Source organism: Lampris incognitus, chromosome 4, assembly GCF_029633865.1.
Source record: "Lampris incognitus isolate fLamInc1 chromosome 4, fLamInc1.hap2, whole genome shotgun sequence".
Classification (NCBI taxonomy): domain Eukaryota; kingdom Metazoa; phylum Chordata; class Actinopteri; order Lampriformes; family Lampridae; genus Lampris; species Lampris incognitus.
This window is the reverse complement of record NC_079214.1, coordinates 24154476-24166906: the sequence shown is the minus strand read 5'-3', so window position 1 is coordinate 24166906 and position 12431 is coordinate 24154476. Positions and strand designations below refer to the sequence as shown.

Genomic DNA, 12431 nt, shown 5'->3' with positions numbered 1-12431 from the left:
AGAGTACTGCTGAAATAAAACAATACTGTGTACTGAGAAGTGTTTTCTTTTCAAAACTTTCTAAAAAACATCTAGCAAATGTCTTCTATAACAGACATTATTTATCATTACTCATCAAACTAAACAAGTGCAAGTGACTTAATCACCATTCATTACATCTCTCCATCTGAGCAATATTTCTGGTGGCTCAAGCAAAATATTCAAAACTGTGGGAAAGCAGCAATCTCTCAACCTACATTCCAAATGTCTAGCCAAAAGAAACTTCTGAGTTGCAGCTCCTTCCGGGGGTTCTGGAATAATTCTAAAATTTGCTATATTTTGTGATCCTTAATGCCGCATTTAATCTTACATGGTGTTCTATTTTTGAAGTACTTTATTCCAGTAACCTTGAGTGACGGCATTTCTTTCTGCTCAGTATATCTAATGTCCCTTTACGGGCAACCTTTGTCATTAAAACACAGGTGGTTTCAGCACCTTGACAAGACAACAAGGATAATGAATATCTATTAGACAATTCCAGTCAAGTATATGAAGCCACTGTTCCAAGCAGAACCAAGCAGGGCACGTATATTGATGGCAATGCGGTTTGGACCAAAACCTTTTGAAATGGGATATTGATCCTTTCTTGGCAATTATCTTAAAAAGAACCTCAGTATGTAAACTTTTATTTCAGTATCATCTCTTACAGTAGGAGGTCCAGAAATTCTTGCATTAGACATAAAGGCAGAATTCTGTATTAGAGTGCTAGCATCATCTGTATTATGACATTTCTTTTTATAATACAAATACTGCTAGCACTCTAAAATCAATTTGACACAAACTTAAGATTTGGATGTTGTAGTGCATAAAACAAAACTAACAGCATCTGGGCTGTGGCCAGGCCAGCCGTTAGGAATTATGGACAGAGGGACACATTTTTCCAACTTGGTCCCCTCATCCACACCCACTCCAGCACCACCACCACCCATCCACCCTTAGCTCTAATACCTCTTCTTTTTCTTTTGGCTTGTTCCCTGTTTTTCAGGGGTCACCACAGCGGATTTTATGGTTTCCATCAGTACCATGTGAGGGCACAGCTCCAATGGCAGCCATTGTTGATCTGGGCCTTGACCGATCTGGCATGGTCTTGTCAATCCGCATACTGATTTGGCAAAATGTTACATTGGATGCCCTTCCTGACACAACCACTAACCCTATGGATGAGGGCACAGGTAAAGCACTGGATCCCATCCCAGTATTCATGGACTTGTGCCCATGCCTGCCACCTAATTAAATATTAAAATCAATCATTGATTGATGAAATTACTGCAAAGCATTAAATCCTAAGCTCAAATCATGAGTGAGCAAATAAATAAATTTACTCTTCCTCTATAAAATTCAATCTTGAGGGCTACATTAATCACAGTATTAGTCAAACTGTGTGCAGAATGATGAAAATAATATAAACAGAGGCTTAACCACATGCATAGCTTATTGTATTGTAACCATCTTTGCAGCTATATGACTTTTTACGGTGTGCTGCTGACCAGTGTTCAGGTCCAAATGCAAGTTGCCTGACTTTTCTTGCAGAAAAGTCTCTGATAATGTCCTTGAAGTCCAGGAGTGGATGGCGAGTCCATTGAGCCTTTCCTGGCTCATCATGGAGCGTATATATGTTTTGCATTTTCTTTTTCTCTCTGTACCCTGGGTTTTCTTTTCTGAGCCTGTGATTGTTGTGAGACATTTTGACTAGTTTAGTTAGTCAGGCTGCAGTTTGCGTATGCATGTGTGTTCTGCACATCTGATTGGCCAGTGTTTCAACCACACCATTTTCACAATAACAGCAGGGTGTGGGGTATCAGATGACAAGTTGAAATGTGTTTGAATGATAATAAATGTATCATGTAAATACATATAAATTGTATTGTCAGTGATATGTCAGTAAGTAAATTGCTGTACTTGGTCCCATTTAAGGGTCAACCATAGACATTTACATGTCTATGGTTGTGATGGTGAGGGAAGACTCAAGGCGGGAGAGAAGAATGGTGTGGTTGATGAGGTCAAAAGCTGCAGTGAGGTCATGGAGAAAGTTGAGGTGCCGAGAGTTTGAGGAGAAGAGGAGGTCATTGGTGACTTTAAGGAGGGCTGTTTCCATACTGTGAACGGAAACCAGACGGAAATGGTTCGAACGGATTGTTGGAGATGAGGTGAGGATTAAGTTTGGAGGTGACAACACAATCCAGTATTTTTGAGAGAAAGGGGAGATTGGAGATGGGCCGGAAATTGCTTATGATATCAAGGTTGAGTCCAGTTTTTTTTGGGGGGGGGGTGTTCCCCCTTTTTTCCCCCCAATTGTACACGTCCAATTACTCCACTCTTCCGAGCCATCCTGGTCACTGCTCCACCCCCTCTGCCGAGCCGGGGAGGGCTGCAGACTACCAAATGCCTCCTGCGATACATGTGGAGTCACCAGCCGCTTCTTTTCAACTGACAGTGAGGAGTTTTGCCAGGGGGACGTAGCACGTGGGAGGATTATGCTATTCCCCCCAGTTCCCCCTCTCCCTTGAACAGGCGCCCTGACTGACCAGAGAAGGCAATAGTGCAGCGACCAGGACACATACCTACATCCGGCTTCCCACCTGAAGACACGGCCAATTGTGTCTGTAGGGATGCCTGACCAAGCCGGAGGTAACACGGCGATTCGAACCAACAATCCCCACGAGTCCAGGTTTTTTAAGGATGGGGGTGACACCAGCCAGTTTAAGTGTATGGTGGATTGAACCAGAGTTAAAGAGGAGTTAATTATTTTTGTGATGAGTGAAGAGATAGCTGGGAGACAGTCCTTAACAAGATTGGATGAGATGGGCTCCAGAAGACAAGAGGAGCTTCTCATTCCTACTGTAAGGTTGGACAGCTCCATTGGGGACACAGGGGAGAACTTTGACAGGGGCTGAGTGGTAAAAGGGTTGGAAGGGTGGTCATGTTGCTTTAGATGGTGTCAATGTTAGTTTGGAAAAATGAAAGTAAAGAGTTGCATTTAACTGTGAAGGAATTGGAATGAGAACCAACTTCATATCTGTGAATGTTCTCATTCATCCAGGTCATGGTTATCCAAAGGAGTTGAATCAATTGCAACTGGACTTGGTATATATCTGTGAAGACGTTTCGCCTCTAGCTTGGTCTAGTCAGAAAGGCACAAACTGAGGAAGCCTCTTGGATGAGAGGCGAAACGTCTTCATGGATATATACCAAGTCCAGTTGCACTTGATTCAACTCCTTTGGATAACCAACTTCATAGATTTTCACAGTCACTAGGTAAAGTAAAAAGAATCTACCCACATACAGCTGAGGTGGGTACATGTCCAAAAAAAAGAAGAAGAAAGCAGATCCACTAGTCACTTATTAAAATGGAGCTGCAGTCTCCTGAATCGATTCCATTTTTGTTTACTTCATGCAAGTTTATTGAAAATACACTGTTCACAAGGACCAGAGATTGGAATACTTAAGGTTCTGTTCCTTAAGAATATCTGAGCAGAGATAAATGTTTATTAATGGACAGGGGATCTCTTTGTATTGTACAGATGTACTGGTGTCACTGTACTATGAGAAGTACCATGTACTGTTAAGATTCCAAATCAACGCCAACACATGAAAACACACAAAAAGTGTTAACACAAATTATCATGTGAAAGGCATACAGGTAAGCATACAGGTAAAGGTGATAAAGACACCCCAGCCAAATACTTAATCTCAAATTTAGGGGACGTGGCGTAACAATGTTACTCTGCTTTAATTCAAACTATTTTTGCTGTTGTAAAAAAAATGTTCACCCTTCCATTTTCTCTATTTAGTTTCATACTAGAACCAAGTGTAGGGTGAAATAAGTGCTAAAGGTCAAATTCCAATGTTGAAGTTAATTATAAGGATCAGGATCAAATCTGGACCAACAAGACTAGGTATGGACAAATCAGGGATGTCAGGACATTCAATTTTCAATTCTAAGCAACAAAACTCTGGCAATGCAAAGCCCAATGGACAACTAGAAATGTTTGCCTCAGCTCTTATCTCTTCTCGGTTGAAAATGAAGATAAAAAAAAAGAAGAATAATTTATAGAGCGCCAGTGAAGGGGGAGACTCACTTCAAACACCACCAATGTGTAGCACCTACCTGGGTGATGCACGGCAGCCATTTTGCACCACAACACTCACTACACATCGGCTTGCAGTGGAGAGGGAGGAATCATTGAGCCAATTACATGGGGGGATGATTAGGTGGCCAGTTGTTGAGAGCCAGGTTGTGGATTTTGCCAGGACACCGGGGAACTCCCTACTTGTTGCGATAAGTGCCATGGGATCTTTAATGACCACAGTGAGCCAGGACCTCAGTTTAACGTCTCATCCGAAGGACGGCACCTCCTACAGCACAGTGTCCCCGTCACTGCACTGGGGCATTGGGATTTAATATTTGTTTTATTAGGACCTGAGGGAAGACTGCCCCCCTACTGGCCCACCAACACCACTTCTGGCAACAACTCAGTTTTTCCGGGAGGTCTCCCATCCAAGTACTAGTCAAGCCCATACCTGCTTAGCTTCCCTCACTTGGCAGAGCCAGGTCATGCTAGTTATAGGTCATGATAGATAGGTAGTCAAATAGTGGTCACGGACTGAAATACTAAATGTTGTTGGCTAATTGGGGAATTTTTATTTGGTCCTCCCTTTAGTAGGTGTTACTTTGAGTGGCTAAAATTAGATAAACAACTCTTACCTTCCACTCCACTGATACACTTCACACGGTCACGCACCTCCACATTGTACCCCTCAAAGGACATGAAAACACCATTGGGGTGGTAGGGCTCACGCTGAGCGTACACCTTGGAGTAACTGTGCTGGAACTCAAAACGATCATAGCCGTCATACTGCACCATCTTTCCATACACCTCAAAGTATTTTTCCATCCAGCTGAAGGGCAGGTAGATGTCACTGCCTTCCCGCCGCCCCTTGATAGTCACGTCGTCATTGATCAGGCAGTCAATTTCCTCATACTTGATCCCACCAACAACAGGCGGGGGCTCTGGGGGTTGTGGAGGCTGTTGCTGGCTGCTGATGCTAGCATCCCCTACCTTGGGGCTGGGAGCAACTGGGGGAGCACGGGGTAAAAAATGAAGGGATGTGTCACTCGAACAGCGGTTCCACAGTAGCACAGTGATGAGGGTGAAGAGGGCACAGATGACAATAAGGGTCTTGTAGTTCACTCGAGCGGCCAGGCAACGCATGGTCAAGGCTCGCCTAGAAAGGAAAAACACAGAATGAGGTCATATTGATGACATATTTGATTGATGGGTTGTCAAGAACAGGTGAGTTCAAAACTTTTCACAAAAACAAATGAAAAAATCATCTCTTACATGATAATTCAAATCAATGCCTACAACTCGTAAGAAGAGGGGTATCAGCCTGTAATAGCTATGATGTGCCATTAATAGGGTCCTCTAATTACAAAACTATGGTGAGAGTTAAACAAGAACACTCAAATCATTGCTCAATAATGGTACACCAACTATGACCGTCACTCGTTACTTCCTTTTACTGTATCGTTTCTCTGTTGGCTGCTACGCTATGACTGTAAAATCATTTTGCATCGAAACATAACGACTGGCTGGATCAGTGTTGGAGACACACACACACACACACACACACACACACACACACACACACACACACACACACACACACACACACACACACACACACACACACACACAAGTAAAAGATGCAAAACTGATGCAGCAAAGTATATTTGAAAAGACTGACTTCTGCCACTGTCTAAACGTTGGTGTTCTCTTCTCTTTACTTCAGTAAAGATAAATTGTGTACAACAGAAAGACAAGGCCTCTTGGTGTTTATTTGAGTTATCAAGCATGAGTTAAATGAAACCAATTCAAATGCAACTTAGCCGATTAAACAAATACATAGAGCTGTGTATCGGCAAGCAATGGCCTGTATCCTACCCTACTACTACGTACTCAATTTTAAAAGACAAGGTGCTTTGACCACAGGGACCCAGACACTTGTAATAAATGAAAATGTTGCTCAAAACAAACCAGTTCCTGGCAGACATGAGTCAAGATGTGACAACTGAGTTGCAACAAAATCACAGTTTTTCCTGGGTAGGGGATGGACTCCTTGAATGATTCAGAAGCACTAAAAGAGAAGATGGGCAAGTAGAGGGTCTGGAGGAAGACGACAAGAAGTCTAGATGACCAGGGGTCAAGATTGACATATTATGCTATTCGAGCATTTTACCAAGCTCCTTAACCTGGCTCTATGGTTCAAGTCTGATATGTTTCTCTGGCATTTTCATCGGCCCTGCAAGAATCAATAGGCAAACCGTGACCTCCTTATCTAATTGCAGCTTTACTGCTCTAGGAGCTTGCAAATAAAGCAATGACAGAGTTGTGCCCTCTCATGAAAGAGGATGGGATGAAAATCATTACTCCCAAAGCACAGCTCAATGTCTCAACTAGGGCCAGACCTTTAGCCACTGCTAAAGGTCAGTGCGATTAATGTGTATTAACTGGACAATGTGGGCAATCAGCCATAGCAACAAAGAGTCAAATTACAGTCACTGTGGCTTCTACAACAAAGTTACTCTTTCTAATTTGTCATCTAGGATACAAATTCTGGGAGGGCTTATAAACAAGAAAATGTAGGGGCAGTTATGAATGAGCTAGTGGAAGATTGCATATAGACTACTTGTTAGGCTTAGCAGTTAAAATTGCAAGGGATAAGTACTGAACTTGGCCCTGCCCATGTAAATAAGAGTGTAGAACTTGTTTGCATATTTGGCATGTGTAATTTCCAGTATAACTGGCATGCAGAATTTGCCCTCTAATACATTATACCAAATCATAAGTTCTTCAGGTCAAAAAAAAAAAAACAAAAAAAACTATTACCCACCCCACCTCTAATGCCACCAGTTTCAAACTTTAGGTCGTCTTGATATGAAAAAACTGATTTGGTAATATGCCTGCCTGGGAATACTGCCACATACAAAAAGTATCATTGATATTTAGAGAAATGTCAGCATGGTGAGGAGTTGAGAGATTGGGCTGGCTGCAGCTCTGACAATACTAAAAATGCTAGGTAGAAGGCCTGGGGACTGCACCCAGGAAGATAAGCAGGTTCTGCCTTGTCAGGAAACTGACTATAAATAATTGGTTCTTTTTATGGTGGTTTACGGCCAACCTTAAGCTCAGGCTCAAAAAATGGACATGGGCTTGAATTTTTCGGCTTATGAGACATATAGTGTCAATCAGTTAAAAACAGCCTAAACTAGACAGGGAAGGGAAAAAAATTCCAGGTCATTATCTCACTTACTGGTGCTTATCCACATCAACTCACAACTTTCATCATCTTGTCTAAATCCTATTATCTTACCTCCACATTCAAAATTTGTTTGTGGATAGAGATTTACATCCAAAGAATGCCATGCCATGTCTTTCAACACCCATATTACTGAGTTACCACCAAATCTTTCACTGGGACAGTGTACAAGCCTTACTGCCTACATCTTTAATCTAATGGTGTACTTGAACAATCAATCAATCAAGTTGCTTTTTTTTAGCGCTTTTCTAGCTACAACAGCCACTCAAAGCGCTTTACATTTCTGGTCAAATCTGAATTTCAGACACCTGTTATCATGTCAGGGCCGTGCCAAGCAACTGTTACTAGGCTATGCAATTTTAACATGCATAGCCTAATAACAGGGCCAACAGAATTTCTTTTTTCAAGTGGACCAGTAACAATATTGTCTATGGTGCATTCCAACCCAAATCCATTTATGTGCTTGACATATCTCTGTGCCTCCATGTAATCCACTGGCCGTCATTAAGTGTTTCACAAATGTAATCCCTCTGGTAATAAGTGAGTTGCATGGCGATTTTGAAGGTAAACTACACTGAAATAAAACTAAACAGATGTGATTTGACTTGATGTGGAGGAAAATCACATCTGAGAATAAAGGTCATCCATGCGTGACAGATTGAGGCAAGCAAATGTATAAGGAAAAAAAAAGAAATCAGCTTTTCAGTTTACTCACTCCCAATGTCCCATTTCAGAAAACTGGAAAGTAGTTGAAAAAGCAGGGGAAGACTAGAGGGCACATCATTTCAGATGATAGCATCAATCTTTGTGCATGGGCAGAATGATCAAACAAAGCTGTTGCAGTGTTTTAAGTGTTTATCAGTTGCTGAGGTGATTGCACTGGGGGGTAAATCCATTTTTCTCCATCATCAAAGCCATGATGCATGGACATCCTGAGAGAGAATGGAAGAGAATGAGATACTGAGTGATAGAGTACCCTTGGGTATTGTTTGGATTTAACCAAATCCAATTCTGCCTATTATATAAACACTGCTGGTGTGATTAGTCAGATGAACAGTGAATCCTCTCACCACATCCTCCTACCCTTTTATAAGTTTTGTGATGCAACCGCTTTCATAGACAGTGTGCAAGAATGGCACCAAAAGCCCAAGAGAGCAGATTTTACGTGTTTTGATGTCACCACTATTCCATTGCCTACCAACACAGGGATCACCGGTTCAAATCCCCGTGTTACCTCCAGCTTGGTCAGGCGTTTTTACAGACACAATTGTCCATATCTGCAGGTGGGAAGCCAGATGCAGGTACGTGTCCTGGTCGTTGCACTAGCGCCTCCTCTGGTTGGTTGGGGCTCCTGTTCAGGGGGGAGGGGCAACTAGGGGGAATAGCGTGATCCTCCCATGCATTACGTCCCCCTGGTGAAACTCCTCACTATCAGATGAAAAGAAGCGGCTGGCGACTCCACATGTATCGGAGGAGGCATGTGGTATTGTGGTAGTCTGCAGCCTTCCCCGGATCAGCAGAGGGGTGGAGCAGCGACCGGGACGGCTCAGAAGAGTGAGGTAATTGGCTGGATACAATTGGGAAGAAAAAAGGGGGAAATTTTCCACAAAAAAAAAAAAAGGAAAAAGAAAGTTAACTTAATAGGATTGCACCATTTTGTGCCTCTTCTAAAACTATAAGAGAAAAAGTCTCGTGTTATGAGCTTGAAAACAGTAAATTTTACATTTTGTGAGAAACCATGTTACCAGTTTGAATTGGCGTTACTTAAAAAGATTCCAGAATAAATAATCTACTGATTAACACTACATAAAATGATATTATTATTATCATTATTATTATTTTTAGTTTGCCTCAAATGATATGTAATGGTGGAAAAGGGATGCAGAACTTTTAACCCTGTCACCACATTGAGACATTCGCTCACATTCCAGCAAAACTCCCCTTTTCCGATTAAAGTGAAGTGAATAAATTTCTCACATGAAGTGGATCCCCAGTTTGATTCTGCTTGCTGTTTGTGGAGTATATATATGTTATGCCTGTGTTTGCTTGTTTTTTCTCTGGGTGCTCTCCAGGTGAAATAATGAAGTCAATGCCGTGTGATGTTAGAGGTGTCGATTCCCCAGCAGGAAACCACCTTTCTATTGGAGAGATGCATTGATTCAAAATTTAGCAATGTCAAAGAGCATTTGTCAGTCAGTTCGCAGTCAGCTATGGTACCATCTAGCTTAACAACAGCATTGTGAAGATAAAGCCAAGTCTTCTGTGTATTTGAAACGTTGTCAAATTTGCATCAAATCTGCATTGTGACAATCTGTGAACATTAAAACTGACTTCCTAGATTGCTGATAGGCTGCACTGCATTGTTATTTAGAATAGAATACACTATATAATACATTTGTACATGAAACTCACTCTGCATTTAACCCATCCTAGCTGTGTAGCTAGGAGCAGTGGGCAGCCACTGTGCAGCACCTAGTTATTTCTGCCTATTGCCTTGCTCAGGGGCACAGACAGGAGTATCAACCCTAACACACATTTCTTTTTGATGGTGGGAGGAAACCGGAGTGCCCAGAGGAAACCCACACAAACACAGGGAGAACATGCAAACTCCACACAGAAAGGACCTGGGACAGCCTGGAGTTCAAACCCAGGAGCTTCTTGCTGTGAGGCCACAGTGCTAACCACTGGGCCACTCAAATAACAATGCTATCTAGCATTGTTATTCACATATTCTTTTGTTATGCAGTCTGTTGGCAAACCCTCCATGAGAATGACAAGATGGATGTCTGACCATGAAAGATTAGCTAGTCTACCAACTCTCTCATACTCATGACAGAACTGCAACTGACCGGTCCTCAGGAAACTCAGTTGTCTGCATAAAAACCACATTAAGATCACTGCGGTATTTAATGATGTTGCCTACTTTTATATCGCCAACAAAATCATTGCTAATACATCTTAATTATTTGGCATATCACCCAGCCCTAACTGGAGCAGAAAAGAAGAAAGAGGGAAGGCAAAAGTTTCTCATCAATTAAAACAGCCAATCTGAGCCTTCCTTTTAGGTTTTCAAAGGTAATTTGCTTAGCTGTGCTTTGCTTCCACTCTGGACCTGGCACCCCGGACCTCTAGAGGGCAACGCTGTCCTATTAAGACATGCTAATAGCCATAGCGGGGTTGGGGGTGGAATAGCAAGAAGAGTAGCTAAGGTACATAAGGCTACGGAGGCTGTGAAACACTTTCTCTGCAGTTTTATAGTCTAGAGGCTGGATGATTTTACTCCATTTACGTTATGGATGTTGGATCCAATTCACATGCTCTTTATATTGTCACTTATTCAATTTCTTAGCTTCATTGCATTAGGCACAGATACTTGAGCAAAACATACAAAACTTTCAGCAATGTGACTTGTGTTTAAAGGAGAGGGAAAAAAAAGCAGCCGAGGTTCCATCTCTGAGCCAAAGAGCGTGTCATGGTGTCAAGACTATTATGGGAGAGAACATGATCTTCAAACAGTAAGTATTCCAAAGGGAGGCATGTACCAAATTTTCAGGTAACCTTTATGACAGCAACAGATTAGACACAGGTGTATACACAAAGCTTTCCAAACTTAAAAATTCCGTAAGTGGATGAAAAAAGCAGAATTAAAATGTAGCATATTAGTATGAGGCAATACTTGCTTTTGCAAAAAAAAAAAAAAAAAAAAAGCACAAGCTTGACACAAGCATCAAGGTTGGAAAAATATGGAAATACATTTGGAGGTGTTGCACTTGGGACATGCGATGAGTAGAGATATGTTGAAAAGAAGCCTTCAGAGGATAGGGGAGAGAAGCGGAACATTGATTCAAGGATCGGGGAACAGTAAACACAGGGCACAGAGGTCATAAGGCGGGAGGTCTCGGAGGTCCGATCACTCACAGCTTCTTTGCTCCTTTCAATGATACCATGAGTCAGGCTCCCATGACAGGCATTTGCCTGTAAATCCAAGTACTAGCTGCAGCTGTGATGGATTGTTAACATATCAGGAATCTCTAGAAGCACCGACAGCTGCTTCATGAAATACACCAAGTGATTCCATGCCAGGCTCAAGAGTCTCCAATAACAACTCAGAGATGGACAGACTTTTTAAAGACACCAGCTCGAGAGTTTCTTTTTGACAAATACAAAATTTTGGATGCTGTTCACCCCAAGAACCTCTTTTACATATTTGGGCTGACTGCTTGTATCCGAACTCAAGATTAATGGTCTTCGGTGTTGGATGTTGTGGTTACTGTTTAAATCACTGCTACTTTGGGTTTAATACTACTAAATCATGGTGAACAGTGTGCATTTGCTATTCATGGCTTTGTTCACATTTGAATGAATGCTTCATTTTGTTTTAAACCACAAAAGTTGGTTTATAACCTTGTCTGTTTTTCGCATTGCTTGTGGGCCTGTACATTCACTGACTGTAGTGGTGGAATGTAATGTGCAATGCATCTTAGGATACTTCATTTATTTATTTATTTATTTATTCTTTTAACTTATGTGCATTTTTGTCCTTCACTTGGTCCTCGTGAGAGTCTACATGCATGGCCACATAAGGGTGACAGTGTGCATCTCTTGCTCATGTACTGATCTGTCTATTGTCTCTGACATACTGATGATTGCCGGTTGTCTGTGAGTTTGTGTATGATTTGGGGAGATTGTGAAATTGAATTGCCCTTCTGGGATAAATAAAGTTGTCTGAATCTGAATCCATTTGTTCCCACTATCAAAATGTGGAACACAATGAACAGCGGTTCTGCCTGGATATATCCCATGCAGTCAAGCTGCTCCATACTTGTAGGAGTTCCACACTTGGAACAAAAACGTGGTTTTGTCTGTTGATCACAGCTGTGCCTTGCTGCTCATTTTGGGGAAATGCTGGGTTTCCTCCGGGTGCTCCGGTTTCCTCCCACAGTCCAAAGACATGTAAGTCAGGTGAATCGGCCATACTAAATTGTCCCTGGGTATGAATGTGTGTGTGTGTGTGTGTGTGTGTGTGTGTGTGTGTGTGTGTGTGTGTGTGTGTGTGTGTGTGTGTGTGTGTG

General features: G+C 42.0%; 1 protein-coding gene across 1 annotated transcript in view; it reads right to left on the bottom strand.

Annotated features, from left to right (window-relative positions):
• Positions 1-12431, bottom strand: part of glceb (glucuronic acid epimerase b) — a 76876-nt gene that overhangs the window by 15004 nt on the left and 49441 nt on the right. Inside the window, exon 3 of the mRNA XM_056279178.1 lies at positions 4745-5265. Coding sequence (XP_056135153.1) covers positions 4745-5252 — 508 coding nt within the window. The 5' untranslated portion in view covers positions 5253-5265. The remainder of the gene's footprint in view (positions 1-4744; positions 5266-12431) is intronic.